Source organism: Sinohyriopsis cumingii, chromosome 15, assembly GCF_028554795.1.
Source record: "Sinohyriopsis cumingii isolate HCF-2022 chromosome 15, ASM2855479v2, whole genome shotgun sequence".
NCBI lineage: Eukaryota > Metazoa > Mollusca > Bivalvia > Unionida > Unionidae > Sinohyriopsis > Sinohyriopsis cumingii.
In genome coordinates, this window is record NC_142975.1 from 28,907,630 (window position 1) to 28,931,463 (window position 23,834).

Sequence of the window (23,834 nt, forward strand, 5' to 3'; positions counted from 1 at the left end):
ACCTAACTGGACGACCGAATTGTTTCGCGTCACTGGACGAGTGCATGGCCGTCATCCTGCCGTCTATAAATTGGAAGACATGAACGGAGAAGTGCTCAAAGGAACGTTTTATTTGCCCGAGTTACAACGTGTCACCAAAAAAGAAGACGACGTGTACGACATCGAAAGCATTCTCGAACGCAGAACCCGTAAAGTGGGCAAACGACGTGTCAAAGAAGTCAAAGTACGTTGGAAAGGATATCCACCCAGTTTTGATTCTTGGATCGACGCTTCGCAAGTCATCGACTATAAAAAGAATTGACCATCATGCCTTTTCACACAGACGCAGCTACGTCGACCACTCCTCCTTCACCCAGTTCTTCTGTGCAAGATTTACAAAAACAACCCTTGTGGGTGTGGTGTGGAGAACGTGTGCCTAAAACGCAAATCGTCTTTTTCTGCCAAATCTTCGTGGTGTATTGTGTCATCGGGGCAGCCATCGCCAATTTGAGTTTGCAACAAGGAGACAAACAATTGTGGACCATTTTACTGAGCAGTTGCATCGGTTACCTGCTTCCTAATCCCTCCCTGAAATTCACCTCCAACGGGAACCACGGGAACCTTGTGTCCAGTGCCAGTGCCAGTCACCACTCCAACCACAACCAGAACCCCATTTTGGGCGGAGACACGCCTCTGACGTCCACTAACCCCTCGGACAGCCACAGAACTCTGGAATTATGAGTCACCAAAACCAATTTTACTTAACCTTACCCAGTGACAGTTCCATGGAGGTGTTTCCCAAGAACACGTTGTGCTGTTACACGGCCAAATTACCTCAAGCCATCCCCTTAGATCACGAAGCCCATTGGGAAGTGGCTTTAGTAGAAATGATTCACCCGACCCAAGTCCTCAATGTCCTTCCCAATCAAAATTTTTTTGATGTGGAAGTTCATGACGAGCAAATGCAACAGTGGATGGATAGCAATGTCAAATATGACAAGAAAACCCGTACACAAAAGTACACCACCTATCACTTGTTCATTCCCCCAGGCTATTATTTTAGTGGTCAACATTTGGTCAGCACCATAACCTCCAGGTTTAATGTCGTGTTTCTGAAAGCTTTGGAGCATGTCAACAAAAATGTCACCATGGAGTACCACAAAGCAGCTCGTCGCTTCTTGATGAAATTTGAACGGAGTAAAATCCTGTCCATTTTATTTTGTCCTGAATTGTATGACATGTTGGGCGGAGACATGAACCTGAGAATGAGCATGATGAAGAAAAGCGAATTACCCATCGTTTACGATAACGAGTCTTTTAGCAAGTTATTTCGTGCCCCGGTAGAACTGAACCAAGGACTGAATTTGATGTTTGTGTACTCCGATGTGGTGGAGTATAACGTGGTGGGACACACCTCCGTACCGTTACTGCGTGTCATTCCTTTCAAAGTGGATTCTGCCACGAACACTGACGAGGAAGGTGGAAACACTTACCACGTCCACCGCGAATTTGTACATCCTCACTATTTGCCTGTCAGTAAGTCGTATTTGGACACGGTCAACATTACTATAAAAGGAGATTTGGGACAAAATATTCCATTCACCAAAGGAAAAGTCACGGTGAAACTCCATTTTCGAAAACGGTTTTCTCACGATTCGTAAGTCATGTATCCAGTGTACCGAGGGGTTGCTCGACAGCGAGGACACGGTTTAGGAGATATGTTAAAATCGGCCTTTCGTTCGGTGGCCCCGGTGTTGAAACCGATGGTGACACGCGGATTGCACGCCTTGAAAGATGCGGCACTGACGCAAGGCAAAGAATTTCTCCAAAATGTCATCATCGACAAACAAAACCCTAAAGAAGCCTTCATGAGGGCAGGCAAAAATGTCTTGCTGCAAACGGGCAAAGACATTTTGGGTCACCGAGAAACACCTATAAATGCCCTGCACGCTACCGAGTCAGGCATTCAGCAAGGACAAGGCAGAAAGAGACGACGAAGAAAACACCCTTTCACCAGACTTCAAGCGAGAAAGGCCAAGAAAAGAAGAACCGTTCGAGACTTAGACGTTTTCGATTATTGAGAAAAGAGACAAAAAAATGATGCACCGAGAATCTTGCGCTTGTTCCAAGACGGAACTGGATCTGTTTGCCATGCCCCCCACGATGATGACGATGCAAGAATCCCAGTGGGTGGAATTTTACCCCGTCTCCTCATTGACCGATTCCGCTCCCATCGAGTTTGAAATCAAAGGACAGCCCGAAGATTACATCGATCTGAATAGCAGTTACTTGTACCTGAAAGTCAAAATTCTAGATAAGACTGGAGGTGCTATAGACGATGAAGCAGTAGCTCCCGTCAACAATTTCATGCATTCCTTGTTCAGTGGAGTGGACTTGTACTTGAATAACAAACTGGTCAGTAGCAGCATGGATACTTACCCTTATCGTGCCTACCTGGAAAATCTCTTGACGTACGGAATAGATGCCAAGAACACTCATCTCAATGCCTGTGTGGTATGGGAAGCTGACGAACCTACCAAGTTTGAAATATTGGAAACTGATGAAAAGAAAGACAACAATGATGGATTTCTAGAGCGAAGAAAGAGAATCACGGGAGCCGACACAAGTTTAGAACTGATGGATCGTTTGCATTTGGACATGTGGTTGCAAGAAAAGTATTTGCTGAACGGGGTGGATGTCCGCCTGAGACTGAATCGTAGCAGTGCCGCTTTCCATTTGATGGCTGATAGTGACGGTTACAAAACCAAAATCCTAGAAGCCAGACTCTACGTACGCCGTGTGGAAGTGTTACCTAAAGTGGGAAACGACATCAGTCAGACGTTTGAGCAGAACGACTGCCAAGTATCCCATACGACGCGTGGAAGTGAAAACCTTCACCATTCCCAAGGGACAGCGATCCATGATCGAAGATCATCTGTTCCAAGGACAGTTACCCAAACGTTTGATCGTTGGTATCGTCGAGAATACAGCCTTCAACGGAGCTGCCGAAAAAAATCCTTTCTACTTTCAACACTTTGGCGTGTCCAAAATCGAAGTCAGTCGCGATGGCAAGACCTTGTGTACCCGACCTTTCGAACCTGACTTTACCAAGAAGAATTACTTGAGATCGTACTTGTCCCTGTACGAAGCCACCGGACAGTTAGGAACCAATACCAGTCACGGTATTACGTACGAGGATTATGCAGGAGGCTACGCTTTGTGGGCTTTCGATTTCACTCCAGACCAAGGCAGCGACGAGGGACATTTCCACCCTATAAAATCTGGCCAGATTCGTGTGGAAATTCAGTTTAAAGACCGAGACCCTGATGAAACGGTGAACGTCATCCTGTATGCAGAATTCGATAATACCATAGAAATCAACAGTTTACGAGAAGTCATCCTAGATTACTAGAAACCATGGAAGACTGTTATCCCTCTTTACCTAGTGGAGAAACTTTTAGTGTTGGATTATTGTTAAAAAATGTTAGAGTTGTTGTTGTTTAGTTTTAAGTGATTTTTGAATAAAAAATGTTGTGTTTTGAAAAAATTGTTTGATGTTATATTGTTGGATTATTGTTAAAAATGTTAGAGTTGTTGTTTAGTGTTAAGTGATTTTTGAATAAAAAATGTTGTGTTTTGAAAAAAATGGCTTTGTGTTTTGTTTAGCTATAAGAATGTTGGATTGATGCTCTTTCATTTCTTACTATCCCTCTCATGACACTCACTAAACGTTGCGACTCAAAAACCGTGTGGGGGATGTTTGCCTTCACGTCCGCGCTTTGACTTTAAGAACCGGGTTGTTTCCAGTCTAACCATCCATTGTCGACTCATCCTCCTAAAAAGATGTGCTCCAAACTAGCTAAACTCAACGAAGCCTACGTGAATTTGCATAGGGTCAGACACAGTCTGATACCGAAGCCAGAAGAAATAGAGAATGTGAGAATGTTAAAAATCACTGAAGACCTGATAGAAGAGCTCTTCAGAGAAGAAATGAACAGGGAAAAAGAAGAATGGACAGAGAAGTACAGACTTCAGAGACAGCGGCAACAACAACAACAGCAGCAACAACCTGAAGCTGACAGAGGCTTTGTCGATTGTCGTATCGACACCAAAGAGTTCTTCTTCTCTTTCCGAAGAAGCAGACCTATCGCCAGAAAGTCTATCCTCAGAGGACATCGCATTCTTAGAAACTAAAAAGAATGCCATAGCAAACAAAAAAAAAACAGCCCTTTTCAGGGCTACCCAATACTCTAGAAAAGAAATAACAATCGATTTGCCAATGTGTGTAGGTAGAGTAGTGTGAAAATAAACACTAACTCTTTTTTTAAAAAAATGTGAGGGTATGTGTTTGTGTGTTTGTGTTTGTAAGTGGTTAAGTAAGTTGGTATGGATAGTAGATTAAAATGATGTCTTTTTTGGTGTTTGAGGTGTATATTTGGAGTTAGATTGGATTGCTTTGCGTATGTGGATAGTCTATTGAAGTGATTTATAAAAATTTTTAAAATAGTGATGGGTAGCATAAAAAAGTGAGTGAGTGTTTCTTTTAGGTCGGCGCGTTGTTTTATGGTCATGATCTAGGTAAGATCAATTTTATGTTTTTAGGGGATGTTTTCGTTCACGTCCGCGCTTTCACTATAAATTGAAACTCGTTCGGCAGTCCAGCTACCCTTGTTGATTGATCAACACCAAAAATGAACACGAGACTGGAGAAACTGTTGGAACTTCATGTGCATCTGGAATATGCCAGGCGCATATTAAATGAACTGGCCGCGGAAGCCATTGTGGAGGAGGGAAGGATAAGACAGGAGGAGGAAAGAAGAAACAAAGAAAAGGAGGAGAGAAGATATAAAGAAGAGGAAAGAAGATACAAAGAGGAGGAGAGAAGATACAAAGAAGAGGAGGAGGAGGAAAAGGAGAGAAGAAGAAGAAATTTCAGAATCCCAGAGAGCGAAAATTGGGATTCTGAAGCGACATATCCTGCCTCTGCTCTCTCCCCCCAAAAGGTAAAATGTAATTGGGGGATAAGATGTGTATGCGGCGCCAGGCCTGGAAGGTGCCACCATTAACCAGGTGTCCATGAAGTTCCAAACAAAAAAACAGCCCTTTTCAGTGCTACCCAATACTCTAGAAAAGAAATAACCATCAATTTGCCAATGTGTAGGTAGAGTAGTGTGAATATAAACACTAACTCTTTTTTAAGATAGTGTGAGGGTATGTGTTTGTGTGTTGGTGCTTGTAAGAGCTAAGGTATGTTTGTGTGAATAGTAGATTATGGGTTTCTTTATTGTTTCTTAGCGTAGGTGAAGAGTATAGTTAGGGTTCTGTAAGCGCTCACGTACGATTGTGTGGATAGTAGATTATGGATTTGTTTATTGTTTCTTAGCGTATGTGTTTGTGTGTTTGTGTTTGTGTGTTTGTGTTTGTACCCGCTCACGTACGATTGTGTGAATAGTAGATTATGGGTTTGTTTATTGTTTCTTAGCGTATGTGGAGAGTATAGTTTGGGTTTTGTAACCGCTCACGTACGATTGTGTGGATAGTAGATTATGGATTTTGTTTATTGTTTCTTAGCGTATGTGTTTGTGTGTTTGTGTTTGTGTGTTTGTGTGTTTGTGTTTGTGTGTTTGTGTTTGTACCCGCTCATTGAGTCATCCACCCTTGTGTCTTCCATGATGTTTAGGACGGACATGCTCATGTATGTCAGGTCCAAGTGGACTGTTGTTGATAGGACAGATACTAGTCAATGGATGAGGAGAGTTTACATAGAAAGACAAGGATGTCTCAAGAGGGTACTTGTGTATGGGCCGGCAGTTAGAAGGAGTTTAAGAAGAAGAAGAAGAAGATGTGACAGATGCCATCTATGTTAATATTAATATTAACATAAACCCAAAGGCCCTTTTCAGGGCCAGCCATATTTCTCGAAAAGAGATAGCCTTTCCATTGCCTACCCCTTTTTTAAAAAAATTTAAAAAAAAAAATCCCATGTTCAATTTCCCTTGACGCTATAAAGTCCCACCCTGTTTAAATTCCTTTGACGCTAAACCGTCCCACGATTTTTCTCCATGTTAATTTCCCTTGACGCTAATCTGACCCACGATTTTTCTCCATGTTAAATTTCCCTTGACGCTAATCTGACCCAGGGGTCTCTGTAATGCTAATTCCCATTGACGGTAAAGTGCCCCCATTTACTACTTACATGTACTCGGGTTTCGTTTCTTTTCTCTGTACAACGATACCCGAGGGTGATTTTAATATGGTCTATGTATTTCGAAATCGTGAGTTCGATTCGTCCTGTGCCACACGTGCAAGGTGCCTTTGATAAAGAATAACGAAAATTATAAAGGTATAAATACGTTACTACATGTAAAGGACCTTTACAATACAAATGGTTTTGTCAGCAAGCGGCCTGTTTAATGGATTCGCACAACTCCAGCTGTAGGGGTAGGTAATGTTTTGGGTTTTAAGTGATAACTAGTGTATTACCATATTTGCCTTTGCATGTTTGTTATAGTTTTCTTTACATACCATAATGCGTGCATTTTTTATTCTTGTTGCGACGTAGATTTATATTGGTAATGTAAAGCTACATTTTTTAAAAGAATTGTTTACTATTGTCTTATCAAGCAGGGTTAGGTTTACTATTGAACCTCTGTTTTGTAATTGCCATTATGATATAATCTTTTTAACTTACCATGTATAACGTCCTTACGTTATGTCTGTAACAAGTGTAGTACACTGTATCGGGTATATTTTCAGCTGAGTGAGTGTTTTGATGGTAGGAATATCTGGGGTGTCCGGTGTTGTCAGAGGGTAGAAACGTCCGTGTGTCCGGAGCGTTTAAGGTGCCGGAGCGTCTAATGTCTAGCGTCCGGAGTGTCCAGAGGGACTAAGGTGACCCAGCTGTAGAGCCGTCAAAGGACCAGGGGGTCCGGAGGGTCTAATATTTCAAGTGTCCGGAGGGTCTAATGTTTCAAGTGATCATAGTATTCCGAGGGTCCGGAGTCTATATTGGTTGTGAAATTGATTCAGATGAGCTGTGGAGCGGATAAGATGCACGGGTGACGGAGTGCATCTCCACACATGTATTTTTAGCTGTATGCTAATTTTGGGTTAGTAAGACCCAGTGTATTATTTAGGACTGGAAGGATAGATTGTATATCCGTTCTTGTTTGTTGACATAATTTCGCTACCTGAGCGAATACATTTTTTTTACTATGTGTAAAGACTTACATTGTTTACTATTTGAGTGAACTATATTCATCATTCCATTATTGAATCATTTGTGAAATCATTTATCCTGTGTTTTAGGGTTACTGACCTAAATTTATTTGTATATTTTTTTCATCTTTGAAACTGTGCGTTTTTTGTTAAATAGATCCAATATTTGGATTATAAATACGCACACATCTTCATAATCCACTACTCATATAAATCGCCACATTAAACCATATATCTGTGTCGTCAAAACGTGTTCTGTTGTTAATCCGAAATATCCCACCCGGTTATCTTGTTACAAACATCCTTTTAGCAAACTACAACAACAATAAACAAAGATGAAGTTAATATTTAGCTCAAGACGCAAAGTTGTTAAGGCAAAAAAATGGAGACATACACACAGATACATATTGTTAGCTTGTTAGAGATCTAATGAGATATAGGTAAGAGATCCAGTGAGATATAAGGTAAGAGATCCAGTGAGATATAAGGTAAGAGATCCAGTGAGATATAAGGTAAGAGATCCAGTGAGATATAAGGTAAGAGATCCAGTGAGATATAAGGTAAGAGATCCAGTGAGATATAAGGTAAGAGATCCAGTGAGATATAAGGTAAGAGATCCAGTGAGATATAAGGTAAGAGATCCAGTGAGATATAAGGTAAGAGATCCAGTGAGATATAAGGTAAGAGATCCAGTGAGATATAAGGTAAGAGATCCAGTGAGATATAAGGTAAGAGATCCAGTGAGATATAAGGTAAGAGATCCAGTGAGATATAAGGTAAGAGATCCAGTGAGATATAAGGTAAGAGATCCAGTGAGATATAAGGTAAGAGATCCAGTGAGATATAAGGTAAGAGATCCAGTGAGATATAAGGTAAGAGATCCAGTGAGATATAAGGTAAGAGATCCAGTGAGATATAAGGTAAGAGATCCAGTGAGATATAAGGTAAGAGATCCAGTGAGATATAAGGTAAGAGATCCAGTGAGATATAAGGTAAGAGATCCAGTGAGATATAAGGTAAGAGATCCAGTGAGATATAAGGTAAGAGATCCAGTGAGATATAAGGTAAGAGATCCAGTGAGATATAAGGTAAGAGATCCAGTGAGATATAAGGTAAGAGATCCAGTGAGATATAAGGTAAGAGATCCAGTGAGATATAAGGTAAGAGATCCAGTGAGATATAAGGTAAGAGATCCAGTGAGATATAAGGTAAGAGATCCAGTGAGATATAAGGTAAGAGATCCAGTGAGATATAAGGTAAGAGATCCAGTGAGATATAAGGTAAGAGATCCAGTGAGATATAAGGTAAGAGATCCAGTGAGATATAAGGTAAGAGATCCAGTGAGATATAAGGTAAGAGATCCAGTGAGATATAAGGTAAGAGATCCAGTGAGATATAAGGTAAGAGATCCAGTGAGATATAAGGTAAGAGATCCAGTGAGATATAAGGTAAGAGATCCAGTGAGATATAAGGTAAGAGATCCAGTGAGATATAAGGTAAGAGATCCAGTGAGATATAAGGTAAGAGATCCAGTGAGATATAAGGTAAGAGATCCAGTGAGATATAAGGTAAGAGATCCAGTGAGATATAAGGTAAGAGATCCAGTGAGATATAAGGTAAGAGATCCAGTGAGATATAAGGTAAGAGATCCAGTGAGATATAAGGTAAGAGATCCAGTGAGATATAAGGTAAGAGATCCAGTGAGATATAAGGTAAGAGATCCAGTGAGATATAAGGTAAGAGATCCAGTGAGATATAAGGTAAGAGATCCAGTGAGATATAAGGTAAGAGATCCAGTGAGATATAAGGTAAGAGATCCAGTGAGATATAAGGTAAGAGATCCAGTGAGATATAAGGTAAGAGATCCAGTGAGATATAAGGTAAGAGATCCAGTGAGATATAAGGTAAGAGATCCAGTGAGATATAAGGTAAGAGATCCAGTGAGATATAAGGTAAGAGATCCAGTGAGATATAAGGTAAGAGATCCAGTGAGATATAAGGTAAGAGATCCAGTGAGATATAAGGTAAGAGATCCAGTGAGATATAAGGTAAGAGATCCAGTGAGATATAAGGTAAGAGATCCAGTGAGATATAAGGTAAGAGATCCAGTGAGATATAAGGTAAGAGATCCAGTGAGATATAAGGTAAGAGATCCAGTGAGATATAAGGTAAGAGATCCAGTGAGATATAAGGTAAGAGATCCAGTGAGATATAAGGTAAGAGATCCAGTGAGATATAAGGTAAGAGATCCAGTGAGATATAAGGTAAGAGATCCAGTGAGATATAAGGTAAGAGATCCAGTGAGATATAAGGTAAGAGATCCAGTGAGATATAAGGTAAGAGATCCAGTGAGATATAAGGTAAGAGATCCAGTGAGATATAAGGTAAGAGATCCAGTGAGATATAAGGTAAGAGATCCAGTGAGATATAAGGTAAGAGATCCAGTGAGATATAAGGTAAGAGATCCAGTGAGATATAAGGTAAGAGATCCAGTGAGATATAAGGTAAGAGATCCAGTGAGATATAAGGTAAGAGATCCAGTGAGATATAAGGTAAGAGATCCAGTGAGATATAAGGTAAGAGATCCAGTGAGATATAAGGTAAGAGATCCAGTGAGATATAAGGTAAGAGATCCAGTGAGATATAAGGTAAGAGATCCAGTGAGATATAAGGTAAGAGATCCAGTGAGATATAAGGTAAGAGATCCAGTGAGATATAAGGTAAGAGATCCAGTGAGATATAAGGTAAGAGATCCAGTGAGATATAAGGTAAGAGATCCAGTGAGATATAAGGTAAGAGATCCAGTGAGATATAAGGTAAGAGATCCAGTGAGATATAAGGTAAGAGATCCAGTGAGATATAAGGTAAGAGATCCAGTGAGATATAAGGTAAGAGATCCAGTGAGATATAAGGTAAGAGATCCAGTGAGATATAAGGTAAGAGATCCAGTGAGATATAAGGTAAGAGATCCAGTGAGATATAAGGTAAGAGATCCAGTGAGATATAAGGTAAGAGATCCAGTGAGATATAAGGTAAGAGATCCAGTGAGATATAAGGTAAGAGATCCAGTGAGATATAAGGTAAGAGATCCAGTGAGATATAAGGTAAGAGATCCAGTGAGATATAAGGTAAGAGATCCAGTGAGATATAAGGTAAGAGATCCAGTGAGATATAAGGTAAGAGATCCAGTGAGATATAAGGTAAGAGATCCAGTGAGATATAAGGTAAGAGATCCAGTGAGATATAAGGTAAGAGATCCAGTGAGATATAGTTCGGATATTGAAGACAGGATACAAATCTCCTGTTAATTTACAGTCTGTATCCTCGATTGTTGGTAAAAATATTCAACACCTTGACAAGTATCTTCAGTTGATATCTTCCATTTACCGTGTGTGTGTGTGTGTGTGTGTGTGTTTAAAATGATTCGTTTGATCTCCTTTGATTTAGCAAAAACATTTCTCCGTAATTGGGCATTAGTCGATTTCTAAATATCCAATCAATTGAAAAATCGCTTAAATACAATATTGTACACTATACCCATAAAATGAAACAGAGCGATATTGCAAAATCGAGATAATAACCAATACAATATATATTACAATATATATATGTGTGTGTATGATTTGTTTGTAAAGTCTGTTTTTTGCTGGTTATTGATGATAATATACCTGTATGGGCGAGGTTGAGGATAGTTTATCTCTTTCAATATATGCATATCCCGTGTGGGTCGTACCAAAGTCAATTGCTGCATAGAACAGACATGGTTCACTGCCTTTACCATTCTTAGATGTCATGTCTGGATTTGGCTTAAATTATCAAATAGAATACACCACCATATCCTGAAAAGAAATAATTAAAAATGAGATTTATGTGAGTCTAGATTAGGCACTATCATCTCACCAGATACGTGTGTGTGTGTGTGTGTGATTTGGATTTTTAACGTAGCTTCAAAAATTTTAAGTCATATCGCTACGATGTCAGCAGTGTGACAGTTTATAGTGATGTCTAGCACTGGTGCATCATGCCGCAGACATGTAGCATGATGTCCCACCCTGTCACATTATCCCGACACCAGGCCGACCAGCCCTAACACTAACTCTTAATGCTGAGCGCCAAGCGAGGCAGTTGTTAGTACCATTTTTGTAAGTCTTTGGTATGACTCGATCGGGGATCGAACCCACGACCTCCCGCATCCGAGGGGGAGGCACTTATCACAAGGCCACCGGAGCGGTTTGTTAGAGATAATTGACGAAATATATTAACACATGTTCAGAAGCATTGCATGCATGTTGTGCGCTGTACTCAGGATGAAACCAAACTTCACCAGTAGTTTACAAATTTAGACAGTATTATCAAAGCTGGCCTTGTCCCAAATGCAGGTGAAAAATATAATTATTATAAAACAGACACGTTCTTTTGTTTTACAACATGCTGATCTAGCAAACAAAAATAGCTTCCTGAGGATAAGAATTATAACAGCAGGAGAGGACGACCGACGAAAAAAATGGCGTTGAAGTTTGGGGCTACCCTCTCCCCCCCAAAAAAATCCCTGCTTTCGTAATCTGATATGAAAAACAAATATTTTCAGCCAAGCAACGTTGACTCATTAATTATGTAAAGGCCAATCCGAGGCTCGTAAGAGTGTTGATTTTGTCTGTGCCAATGAAGATTTATTATTCTCAGCAAAAGGAAATAATTGCACCAAGTTGATAAATGTTGAATATCTGTTGAATGACTTTCTTGGGTAATTGTTATAGTTTTTTTTCTCTCCAATAATGTGAGCCCGCCTCCCCCACGACGAATCGATAAGTGCGAAACGAAATTTTAGAACGAAAGTTTAGATATTCAGAGGGCTGTCCAGGCTGAATTTTAATTTTGTAATCAAGCACATCCACCCCACCCACAAGTGAACCCCGGGTGCTATAAAATGAATACACTTTTGGGGGCTCTGAAGATGCCCAGGCAAGTGAACTTTGGTTAAATTTTACAAGTTTACCATTAACCATTCAACGATATTTTATCTAGTTTCGCAGGTACCCCACTTATAAATATGTATTTAAACACCAACAATATGTCAGTTACGTCCTGGGATAGAACTTGAGGTAAATTTTCACAGGTTATCGAAATATTGTCCGTACAGAAAAATGTATGAAAAGAAATAAATGAATTATTAGCTACGAGTGAAATTGACAGATTATCGGTGATGGAACCAGAGAAGGGCAGAGAACAGGTTTTTGAAGGAGAAATAAAAACATTATCAGTGATTGAACAACATCACATCACTAGATTTGACTTTGAAAAATTAACTAAAGATAATAAACAACCACCATTTAAGCTACAATTACACGAATTTATCAAAATGGCCAAAAATGAGTTTGCGCAAGTTGGTGCGTATCATGTTTTTTTCAACATTTTGGATAGACGGCGATGATATTTTCGTTGATTCCACCATGAACGACAAACAAGCAGCGACTAGTATTAATAATCTTGTGGATGACATCAAGTACATATTTAGAATGATATTTATTATGGAACATGTTAAGCCAAGATGGTCCAACTTGGATTATTCGTGATAAACATGACCCTGTTAAGGAATCACGACGACATAACAATTTCGTCACAATAGGTAAAAACTCCAACCAGGCATGTTTACCACAATAGACAAACCATGCTACACTAGCGCATATCCAGTGTCCGCAGAGGTGTATATACTATACACTATACACTACAATGATCCTGATATTAATGCGCTTTCCCCAATGAGAACTTTCACATTAAATTGCGTACCCCAACGTGTCAGAGAACATTTTATTAGCTGGAGAGATGGAAACGGACTTATAGAAACGAGAATTAAAAATTAGACAAATGGGAAAATGCTCTTATCAACGGTGCTAAAATAAATGACGTAGCAGTGCTTGACAAAATATTAAACTTTCAATAACAAACGAGATTTTGTATCATTCCGGCAAATACCGTAGTAATGGAGTCACAATGGCGATTATAGACCATAATTTACACGCCTGGACTGAATCAATGACAAAGTTTTCGCTGGAAAGAACAATTCGATTTTATGACGGCGATATTTTTGAGGAAAATTACAATATTAGTGTGCACAACCCTGTATCGGTCTGGTTATTTCACGGTGACGACACAGATTTATCTGTGGCAGATACATCTGCTGCATATAAATCCGCTACAGATGAATCAACATTTGATCAATTAGTGCTACCGCCTGGCATACTTTATCGCAAGGAATCTCTCTAACGTGCGATGTAAGAGATTGCGGTAAAGATGACGGCGACAGTGATGAATTACTCAGTAACTGTTTTACAACTTCGTCTGTTGGGGTCCCTAAAACACAACAAAATAATTCATGGAGTCCAACACTGAAAGAATTTCTCGACGATATATCACGATCTTGTGTCGCGTTTAGACATGGTGTCTCTGGAACACAAAATATAATACCGACGATATGATATCGGTTGACAACACTGAAATCTACCCTGCGGTATTTCTTAGATACGGCGAAAGTCAACCGTATTTTAAACGATCATCCATCACACGAAATGAATAGACTAGCAATAGACGTTCCTCTGCCTATCAGAGGTTACACCTCCGCAAGCGTCTCCGACGCCGTCGACTACAATCTTACCGGTTTTCTCGAGATTGAATTATTCGAGTTCTCTGCGAGTATTCATCCTGAGATACCCATATAGTTTGGTCTTCATTTTAATACACTGGACACAAACGTTAATCTCGATGACTGATGAGTAAAAAGTCAACGGGGTTTGGCTCCAATAGTGCTATTACGATATTTGTTAGAAAGTGGTACTTGAACGTCACTGACTGTAACGGCAGCCATAATATCGTACAGACCACAAAAATCTGTATCGTTACCACTCCATGATAAAGATATTTTCAGAAAAATTATTGATAAATTTACGCAGTGGTCGTCATCTGATAATAAACGCCGCTGCACAAGATTAATCATGGATCCAGCAGAACTTGATTTTGTGATCGCAGATACAACATCGAGAGGAGTATTGATGTCGAGGTAAAGTGCAATCACAAAAGGCAGTACACATACTGGCATGATAGTCAGCTACTTCGACGGCGGCTCGTCGCAGTTTACTCATTTGAGATCTGCGATGCATGGATATCCGTCAATAAACCTGATATTGATGATTAACCGTTTTACAGCGGATGCTGTTTAGAGTCGCCACGGATTCATTTTATATAATTGGATCAAAAATGGACCTTGTGAAACCATTTATTGCCGATGATGCTGGTCTCGGAGAGACCCTCTATGGTAATTGGAGAAAAAAGCGTGAATAAATACGTTATTATTCTGAATCAGCTGAAGTTGAACCAGTCAATGCTTATTACCGAGACGATAAATTATCTGAACCATCATCGTCACCGTAAGTGGTTGATAAAATTCTGAGACATAACACGGTCGATCTTAATGGTCAAGGTGGTTCTGGTAAAAACAACACGTGCAATAGAATGATTTAAAAACTCAGATATGATTGTCCTAAGGCCTACTCATCGCCCTGCCAGAGAGATGAAACAGCAGCGAGTTAAGTCATGCACGTATCACAGTTTCATTGGATGGCAAGGTGATGCGTGGACCATTGAGCGAATGGGAAAGAATATATTCTTAAAATCATCATCTGGGACGAAATATACACCGTGTCCAAATTTATTTAAAAACGTTTCTCGACTGGCTGTCGAAAAAAAACCCCACTGCAATTATCATGTATGGCGATCCAGGACAGCCTCTGTCGTTTATAGAAGAATCCCCCAATGAATGGTTACAAAATTACGTGAGCCACTACGAAGAAATATCGTAGGACCATCGATCGCACGAAGAAACATAACGACCGTTGAAATTGCTAATCAGATTACTGCCAGACAATGTTTAGTGTGAAATAATGCGTATCGTGATTCCAGAGACTCTGATTTCTGGAAATCTTGGCAACCTAATGATATGATAGTAATATCACGAGAAAACGTTCGTGATTTACTTCAACGTAAATTATTTGAAATTCACAAAGAAAATTTTTAACGCTGCCAGTTCCACTATGCTATCGCCCTGCAGATACCCGTCGAAAAAAATATACTCGTTCACAATCCAGGAACGGATATACAACAGCGACTGGTTCTTAATGATATCATCAAAGTTTCAGTAGATGTACAGCAGGCTCTGACAACGTCGGAGACGCAAGCAACAGTTCCTCCACGACAGCAGCCTCAACCATGGAGTGGTTGCAAATCACCAAGGACTCTAGGTTATGCGATAGCAAATCATTCATTAGGGGATAACAATCTCAGATACCAATATCTGGATTGTCGAAAATCGCATCGAATGGTCAAATGTGGTTTATCTGGCAGTATCGCGAGTCACAAAAATATATCAGCTGCGAAGAATTGTCTATGTTACGGAGTAGTCAACAACACCTGTTGGATCAACTACACCAACAACCAAGGCGTTGAAGAAAAAAATAGCTGGTTATAAGCAAGAGGACAAAAACAAAAACAATGCCAGTTTGACCTTGATGATGAATTTATCATAGCGGTGCAACAACGAAAAAATAATCACTGCGTCGGTTATAACAAAATAATGCTGTGGCAATATTTTCCCAACGACGTAGGACAATTTACCGTGAACAGAATCGATAGCAGTCTCAACCACACACGCGAAAATGTCGCTCTGACGTGTCCTGAATGTAACGGACGTCAAGGAGCTTGGCTCCTCCGCGCTAGAGTCCTTTGTTAGTGGCAGAGGCCGAATACCTGCTAGTGTCTGTGACGCCAAAATCCAACTTGGTGGTAACTGTGTATTTTCATGTATTACTTGTAATTGTTTACGGACAAATCCACGTTGAGCAGCTGTTGAATCTAGTCTGAGGATTGCAGGCTGGCCACTAGATCTTACCACGCTGAAAATTGTATGTGTAACACTCCAGACGGGATCAGTTGCTCTTACTGCACCACCCTTAAGTTAACAAGGTTCATATAAATAATTGACTGTTACGCTAGCAACGTTGAATGTATTACCCACTGAACTTAGACACAAAGACACAGTGACCACATTCAAGAGTGCTCTCAAAACTCACTTATTTCGACTGCAAGAACAAACTTAAAAAGACCTAAAAATGTTTCTTACCTTAAATATTTTCAGCATGATTTTAATGTTTTCTAATTTCATGGTGTTTGTTTTTGTTCTGTAATTCGTGCGCGTATTGATATTCAAACAGTCGCTGTGAAAGTGTTTGATTAAATCGTTCAACGATTGCCTGTTCACGTCTGATTTTGACGTTATGTTGTTGCACCAGCGATGATACTGCTTCGAGAAATTATTTCCCAAGATCAACTCGTAGCGTGTGAATCAATTTGACGTCCCCTATATATCGTTGTTGCAGATCTTTGTTTTTATACGCGACATCATAAGTATGGTACCCTTGATCAATCGCATTTGCCGGAAAATCACCTGGTTTTGTGTGATTTGTTTCGTCAGTTCTAAAATAAAGTCGGGTTCGAGGTCCACAATAATTATATTCCGTAAGATGTTTTCCCCTGAGTACTTCGCCCATGGCGTTCATGGTAATTGTCCGAGTGTCGTCGCAAGTATCTCCGCCAGCAATGATCGCATTGCTGATCGCAGAGCGATCTGACACCACAAACCTATATTTTTTATTCCACATCTCACAAACTTACCTGTGAGCGCAAGCCTGTTATTTTTCGACGTGGTTGTGTTTAGCCCGGTTGTATCAGTGACCGTCTTTCATAGAACACAATATAAACTCAAGATTTTAATAATACTATATTTGTACAGTATGAACGTGACTGACTTTCAGCTATACGCGAGCATGCGCCACTCAAGCATCATCCAGTGTTAACAAATTCCATTCGAGCTATTATAATTGGTCCTTCTGGGTCTGGTAAAACTCAATTGTTGCTCGACCTGATAATGAGGTGGCTCAAATGGGACAAACTTTATTTAGTAGCGCCATCCGTATATGTTATTGAATTTATCACTGACATCTAGGATGCGCCGTCCGTCGAGGATCTGAACGGGGATATCAACAATCTAATGGTTTACGATGATGTCATGCTTGAATGACAAGTAAATCCAGCCAGAATATTTTCACGGGACAGACATAAAAACATACATGTCATTTACGTGACACAGCTGTAAACTCAGATTCAAGAAGTGATCAGAGTTAACTGGAATTTTAGTGGGGTTTTTTTGACACACATATATAAATGTGTTTAGAAACTTCTTAGCACATGCTAAGAAAACCCCAAATGGATTAATCACGATAAATTTACACGATCCAGCAACACGTTATCAAATTGGTCTCGACACAATCTTTATTAAATAAATACATTTGTTGTATAATGAACCAGGACAATATTAACTAGATTATCTCTGCGATTGAACAATTACAACAACGATGATTTTGAGATGATACAGCAGGGACGGGAAGAGGGTAGATATACGCCAGCGGCAGGGTATAGATTTATCAAATTACTCCAGCGCGAAATGGATCGCCTGAGACTCGCAGTTTAATATCGACCCATTTGATATTGCTCGTCTTTAGCCGCCCATGCTGATCCTGTAAAACAACAACCTCATCTCTGACAATCGCGGCGAGGAGCAAAAGATCATCTCGTGTTGCAAACGCTGCATCGATCAATGTCACCCTGGGCATTGCTTTTAGCAGATCTTCCGTAAATATCTACCATTGTAAACCATTAACCTGTTTAAAATGATGGGCGGTATATTCGTGCAAGACTTTATGCAGCGGCGCTGATGACCTTGACACGTAATTAAGTAAAGCAAGTGCTTCTGGACCGCATATAGGTGGATCCGTTAATATCTGTGTTGGTAATGTTGAATACCAGATTGAAATATCGCCGGCTAAGCCAATATTTTTGAAAAATTCTCTCCGTGGCGCCAATACGTACGAATCAAATTAAATAACAACACGTGGTCAACCGCGTATGCAACCCAGTGAGTACCTGGACCAGAACGGCCATCGAGATTAATGATACCAGTTTCAACACGGTTTGGTTTCTTTGATAACTGATGTTTAATATCCGAGCATCATCAAGTAAATCAAACTTGAATATGGGTAGCTTTAACGAAACGTCCCAGGCAGTCTCAGACATTGACCGTACTACGTACCTGGTAATCTTAGACCCCGTCCGTTTTATTTTGTTGAGGTCTTTAATCCGTGTCCTGTTTTTTTATTAAAGTGCCATAAATATATGTCGTGGGGATGACACTCCCTGCTGTGATGATATCTGCCATGTGAATAACCCAGCAACGTTACTCTGGACACTGTGGTTATTGTCAACCACGACAACATTGATTTACCGCCGCTATCCATGAAAGAGAACAGCCGTTGTTTTTCAACGAGTGATGGTGTAATTGTTGGCATCCACAACGAAAGCTTTGTCAGTCTCACCTTACCATCATCAACATCAGCAGAATGCCAGATTGCCTCGTTGTCGGTGGCTTTTCTGACAAGCACCACCATGTGTTTAACACCAAAGGAAACTTTTCTGATATTTCTGCAGAATCCAAGTATGTGTGATAGTGGAATTACGCATGAAAATTCTTCTTAACCGTTTAACATCGATCGACGTTCTGAGAATCCTTGGCTGAAATCTCCATTCGTCAATGAAACTGCATCTCCAAAGGCCGTTCATTGTCACGTTACTGCTCTCATGACAATCAGTGGTATCCTTCGCGAATATCATTGATGGACCGAAGGACCGCAAGTAATCATCGGAATATCTTGCCAGACCCAATAAAGTCGTGGCAACGTCGACGTTCTCGAGACATGATTCAATATTCTTTCCGTCAAAGCTGTATGTGGCACTGTTAAATAACGCCATAACACCATTTGTAACAAACACCAGCTCGATCTAAAATTCTGCATGCTGTATTGTCTATTTTTAAAAGTTGACATTTGATCTTAATTAATACCTCGGCGGGCAAGAAATATCTCCTTGTATCTTGCGTCGGGTATACGCGCATCAAAATAATAATACTGATAATCGCACCGATTCATTTTATCATACTATTTGTTGTTTAAAATGACCGCCGAGCCAGGCCACTACCAGATTTGCAGTTATATTTTTTCCTCTCTCGGCGGCTTCTTGTTTTATCAATGATAGCACTCCAGCTAATTCTTTCAATCGTTCATTTGCAGCTTGATTTATTATCTAACCGACACTTACTGGCATCACTTCGGTGCTGAGTAGTTTCATTATAATGTTTGCATTGGAATGCTTTGCATTCTATTGTGGTTTTCGTCGTACTAATCGTGAGAGTCTGTCTTTGAACGCCGGAAATGCTTTACCAGCAACATCACCAACAGCGCTGTAACGAATCGAAGGCAGAATTTTGCAGAATCAGAGCATGTGTGCCGGACGTCTTACTAGGAGTTACATAATTTTGGATCTCTAAATTGGCTTCAAAGGTATTTAATCTTTGTGCAAGCGGGGCTTCTGCCGAAGGGCACATTCGGGCCGGATACCCCATAGCGGGCCAAGATAGTCTGAAGAAACCTGGACCCAGGCGGAAAGAACATCAAACGGTAGGCGTGTCGACAAATTAGGGATGAGAGAAGCTAGATCTTCCGCTGGGAGGGGCTAATACTTTAGGCGGGAAAATGCTTCATTCTTATTCGTAAACGCGCACAGACCCGTCAGTGAGCTGCTAATTCTCGGGGGAGAGAGACGTATTGTCTAGTAAAGCAGAAAGCTTATGTTGAGGAGGATATTTTAGCTAAAAGCCAATCCGAGACTTAACTCGTAAAAAGAAGGGAATTGAACTGGGTAAACAAGCTTCTCAAAGGTAAGACGATATCTTGACCGAGTCTTTGTGCTTGATTTGATTAGATAGTTTAATATATTAGAATATTGAATCCTCACGTATAGTTGCATTTATTAGAATATTTAATCGCATCATATTTTTGAATTTATTAAATAATTGAATTATGACATGTACTTAACATCTGTCAGAATGTAGATTGAGCACTATGCAAAATTAGACGGAGTGGTATTTATGTGCATGTGGATTTATATGTATATTTCTGTAATTCTTAGGACGCATACAATAGGAATGATTACATAATAACGATGGGTAGATACGGTGTGAGTGTGTAACAAAAATTCATTGAGTAATCCTATTCGTACGTAGAGCGCAAGGCATGAATCCGATAAGTGAAAATTTATATGAACATAGGGCCTGGTAAAATTGTTTGCCCATTAGTCTGATGGAAAGTCAGTGAGAGAGTGGTTAATTTCAAAGAATTAGAGTAGGGAGACAAAGGTGTACGTCCCTTATATTTCTTCAGGAAGCTCCCAGGGTGCCGTGGGAGTCGGTGCTGAGATATTCCAGGGTGTACGAAGTGACGACACCAAGAGAATAAGAAAGAAGCCGTGGAGACTTCCAGTGGGTACACAAGAGGCACAGTGTATAGAGGGAGGAAGAGGAAGGAAGGAAGAAAGAAAGAAGAGAAATTATATGAGTACTTGGGAAAACTCACTGAAAAGAGAGTATCTCACAATAGGACAGTAATTTCTATATGACGAAGTAAAGAATAAAAGGACATTTGGTCAACCCGGCCATTATTGTATTATGATATATTGAGCTGAAGATTTATGTCCATGAAATTCTTGCATTCGTATATTTGATAAAATTGTTATTTATTCAACCTTGAGTTGTTATATGTATTTAGAGAGTCGGAACTGCTGACTGGGGGCTCCTGAGTCATTAAATTTTAATGCACACTTTCTGCAGTATTATTTATAATACCGTAGTGGATCAGTATTATTTATAATACAGTAGCCTGGGTTGTGACAAACGCCAATACCCTTATCACGAATATCTTTGATGGTTTTCATACCTAATTGTTTTGCAATCGCGATAGTTTTTGGTGCTATCTTTCTTTATAAAAAAACAAACTTAAATAACATTGCCGAGTCAATTTCCGAGGATAGCTCTATAAACCGGTAATCTCGAATGTATTACCCTGACGTTGTCAGGTCCACGTTGGGCATTGTCTATAATCATGCTATTTTGTTATCGCCGATCTAATTGATCACTCACTGTAGTAATCGTCGGTAATTTTATCGATCAGTGCCTGATAGACGATGCTGTCAATGATGCCACTGGTAAATAAACGCTGACAAAAAGAAGCTGCTTCATTGATGAGTTCGTGGGAATTGTTGCCGGCTCGTCTTCCACCAATCAGAATATCTCGTCGATCAACATCTTGTTTTTACAGCGTTGATCGCGAGTGGCTAGGTCACTTCTGGTTGGGATGGTCTGAATGGTGATTATATGGAAAATCTCCAGGTAATAGCTCTTTTCTAGCTTCTTTGACTTGTTTCTCAAAATCTTCAAATTTATCATAATATTCACTGCTAATTTGACTTACACCATGGTACTTTCGAAAAACAAAACTAGTCCAGTTTTTTTTTTTTTTATGTTTTGGAACATGAGCAGTCTCTGGATCTAATAGGTCACGACGAGCTGGATATCCTGTTCCAGCAACCGCTATATAGTTTTCTCGAAGTATTTTACGACCTTCTTCGGTAAATTGGGCAGATGGTATTTTACAACAACGGTTTAATTACAGATCACCAAGTCAGCCAACATAAAGATTTCAGTATGCAGAGTAACGTATTTTTCACTACAGCAAATTGCCGGAATCTCAGTTTGACACACAATTTAGACATTGGCCAGGTGACGTGTGCCAAAAAATTCCTTTGACAAATTGATAGCTAATAATACACACGGGGTTTCCCCATACTCTGGCAAAAATTAATACCTGTTATGATAATAGTACAGGAATGATTTAAAATGCTCAAATACTTAACAAGTTCTCTCTTAAAAACGTTTAAGTTCGAATGTACTTTATAAGACAATGCCTATAGACCTGTGAATGATAGTAAACCTTTAATCAATTCAACTAAAGAGAGAGAGAGAGAGAGAGAGAGAGAGAGAGAAACAATTTTATGGTCGATAGTGGTGTTAATTAAAGCGGAATAATGACTTAGATCAACTGTAAATATATTGAAATATTTAATTATCTCTTGTTGGTTCGACATTTCGCTTAGTTTCTTTTCCACACTATCTTTAATGTTTAAATCTTAAGTGTGTCTTGATTTAATCAATGTGAATAAAAATAAAAATCAATCAATTTAAAAATATGCAAAGGTGATTGTATATAGCCAAAATAGGCACAAAACTACATTTTGTAGCGGAGACACGAGGCCGGGATGTGAGTTCATTCACTCGGTCAATGCACATTTGCCTAGAGTCAGTCTTAACTCCTTTGAAATGGTTCATATGTGTATTTGTATGTGATTTTTTATCTATAAGTGCGAATATACTGGTATAGTTCACGTACATGTTCTCTGCAAGCCTCGTTTCCTTTTGCGTTGCCCCCAGAATATGAGACCTAGGATAGGACAGTAAGCGCTAAGATTAGGTCAGTAGTTATTAAAAGGTTTCTATGTCACAAAACTTGGATATTTGAAAGTGGAAATCAAGATTAAATAAATTAGAATATTGAACTTACCAAGCGGCAGTGTACATTATGATTTACTTCAAAGGCACATAGCCTGGTAACGACTTCTGTTTACTGGTTAAAGAACAAGATGAAATAACTTTGTCAAGGAAGTTAAATGTAATATTTGAAAATGGAGATCAATATTAAATAAAATTAAAATATTGGACTTACCAAGCGGCTGTGTACCTTATGATTTACTTCAATGACACATAGACCAGTAACCACTTCTGTTTACTAGTTAAACAACAAGATGAAATAACTTCGTCAAGGAAGTAAAATGTAATGTCAAGGACTACTTTTCTTATCTTGATTAGTTCAAGAGGTCACTTCTGGGGAAATAAGTTAGGTAAGCTAATATAATATATATATGTAGTTATATGGATATAAAATTATAATTTTACCAGATACAGATCATCCCTAACGATCTCTAATTAGATCTGGCAACTATGACATAACACTATTGAAAATAAGTGTTCGCATAGCCTGAGCGTTTTGTGTAAATATTGATCCAGCTGTTCAAGAAAAAAGGAATACAATAGCAACAGAGAGAGGGAGAGAGAGAGAGGGAGGGGGGTCGATTCGTTGATATCTAACGTCACATCGAGCACATTATTGGATATATGATACCAAGCAAATGAGAGCTAAGTGCCCTTCAGAAGGATGAACCGAGGTTGCAGATCTGGGACGGAACTGAATCCAAAACTATTCCGACGCTTTATGTAGTTGTGGTGGTTCTGTGTATTTTACAATGTGACACTTTAATAAATGAAAGGTTCTAAGTAAATAAGAAGAGTTTTTGTTGCTGTTTTGCTTTCCGGTGGGGGTCCTGTGTATACTACAGTGTGACTCTCTAATAAATGAAAGATTATAAATAAGAGTGCATTTTTATCAGCTAAGGATGCAGCATCTTAGCTCAGTGAACATTGTGCCTGAATGCAAGTACAGAGTCTATGGATTTTATGCAGTCCGAAATGAGGTAAACAGAAAGGTCGTCAATTGTAACTTAAAGAACGTATAATTAGATATTGTCTCTTTTAC

The 23,834-nt window shown here is 39.5% G+C and overlaps 1 protein-coding gene across 2 annotated transcripts in view; it reads right to left on the reverse strand.

The window, feature by feature from the left end:
* Positions 1–23,096, reverse strand: part of LOC149781468 (heat shock 70 kDa protein 12B-like) — a 46,724-nt gene extending 23,628 nt beyond the window's left edge. For both annotated transcript variants that reach the window (XM_089935554.1, XM_089935553.1), the window contains exons 1-2: positions 22,968–23,096; positions 10,866–11,036 (exon numbers count right to left, since the gene is read on the reverse strand). In XM_089935554.1, the coding sequence (XP_089791680.1) occupies positions 10,866–10,991 (126 nt within the window). In that variant the 5' untranslated portion in view covers positions 10,992–11,036; positions 22,968–23,096. The remainder of the gene's footprint in view (positions 1–10,865; positions 11,037–22,967) is intronic.
* Positions 23,097–23,834: the final 738 nt, after the last annotated feature.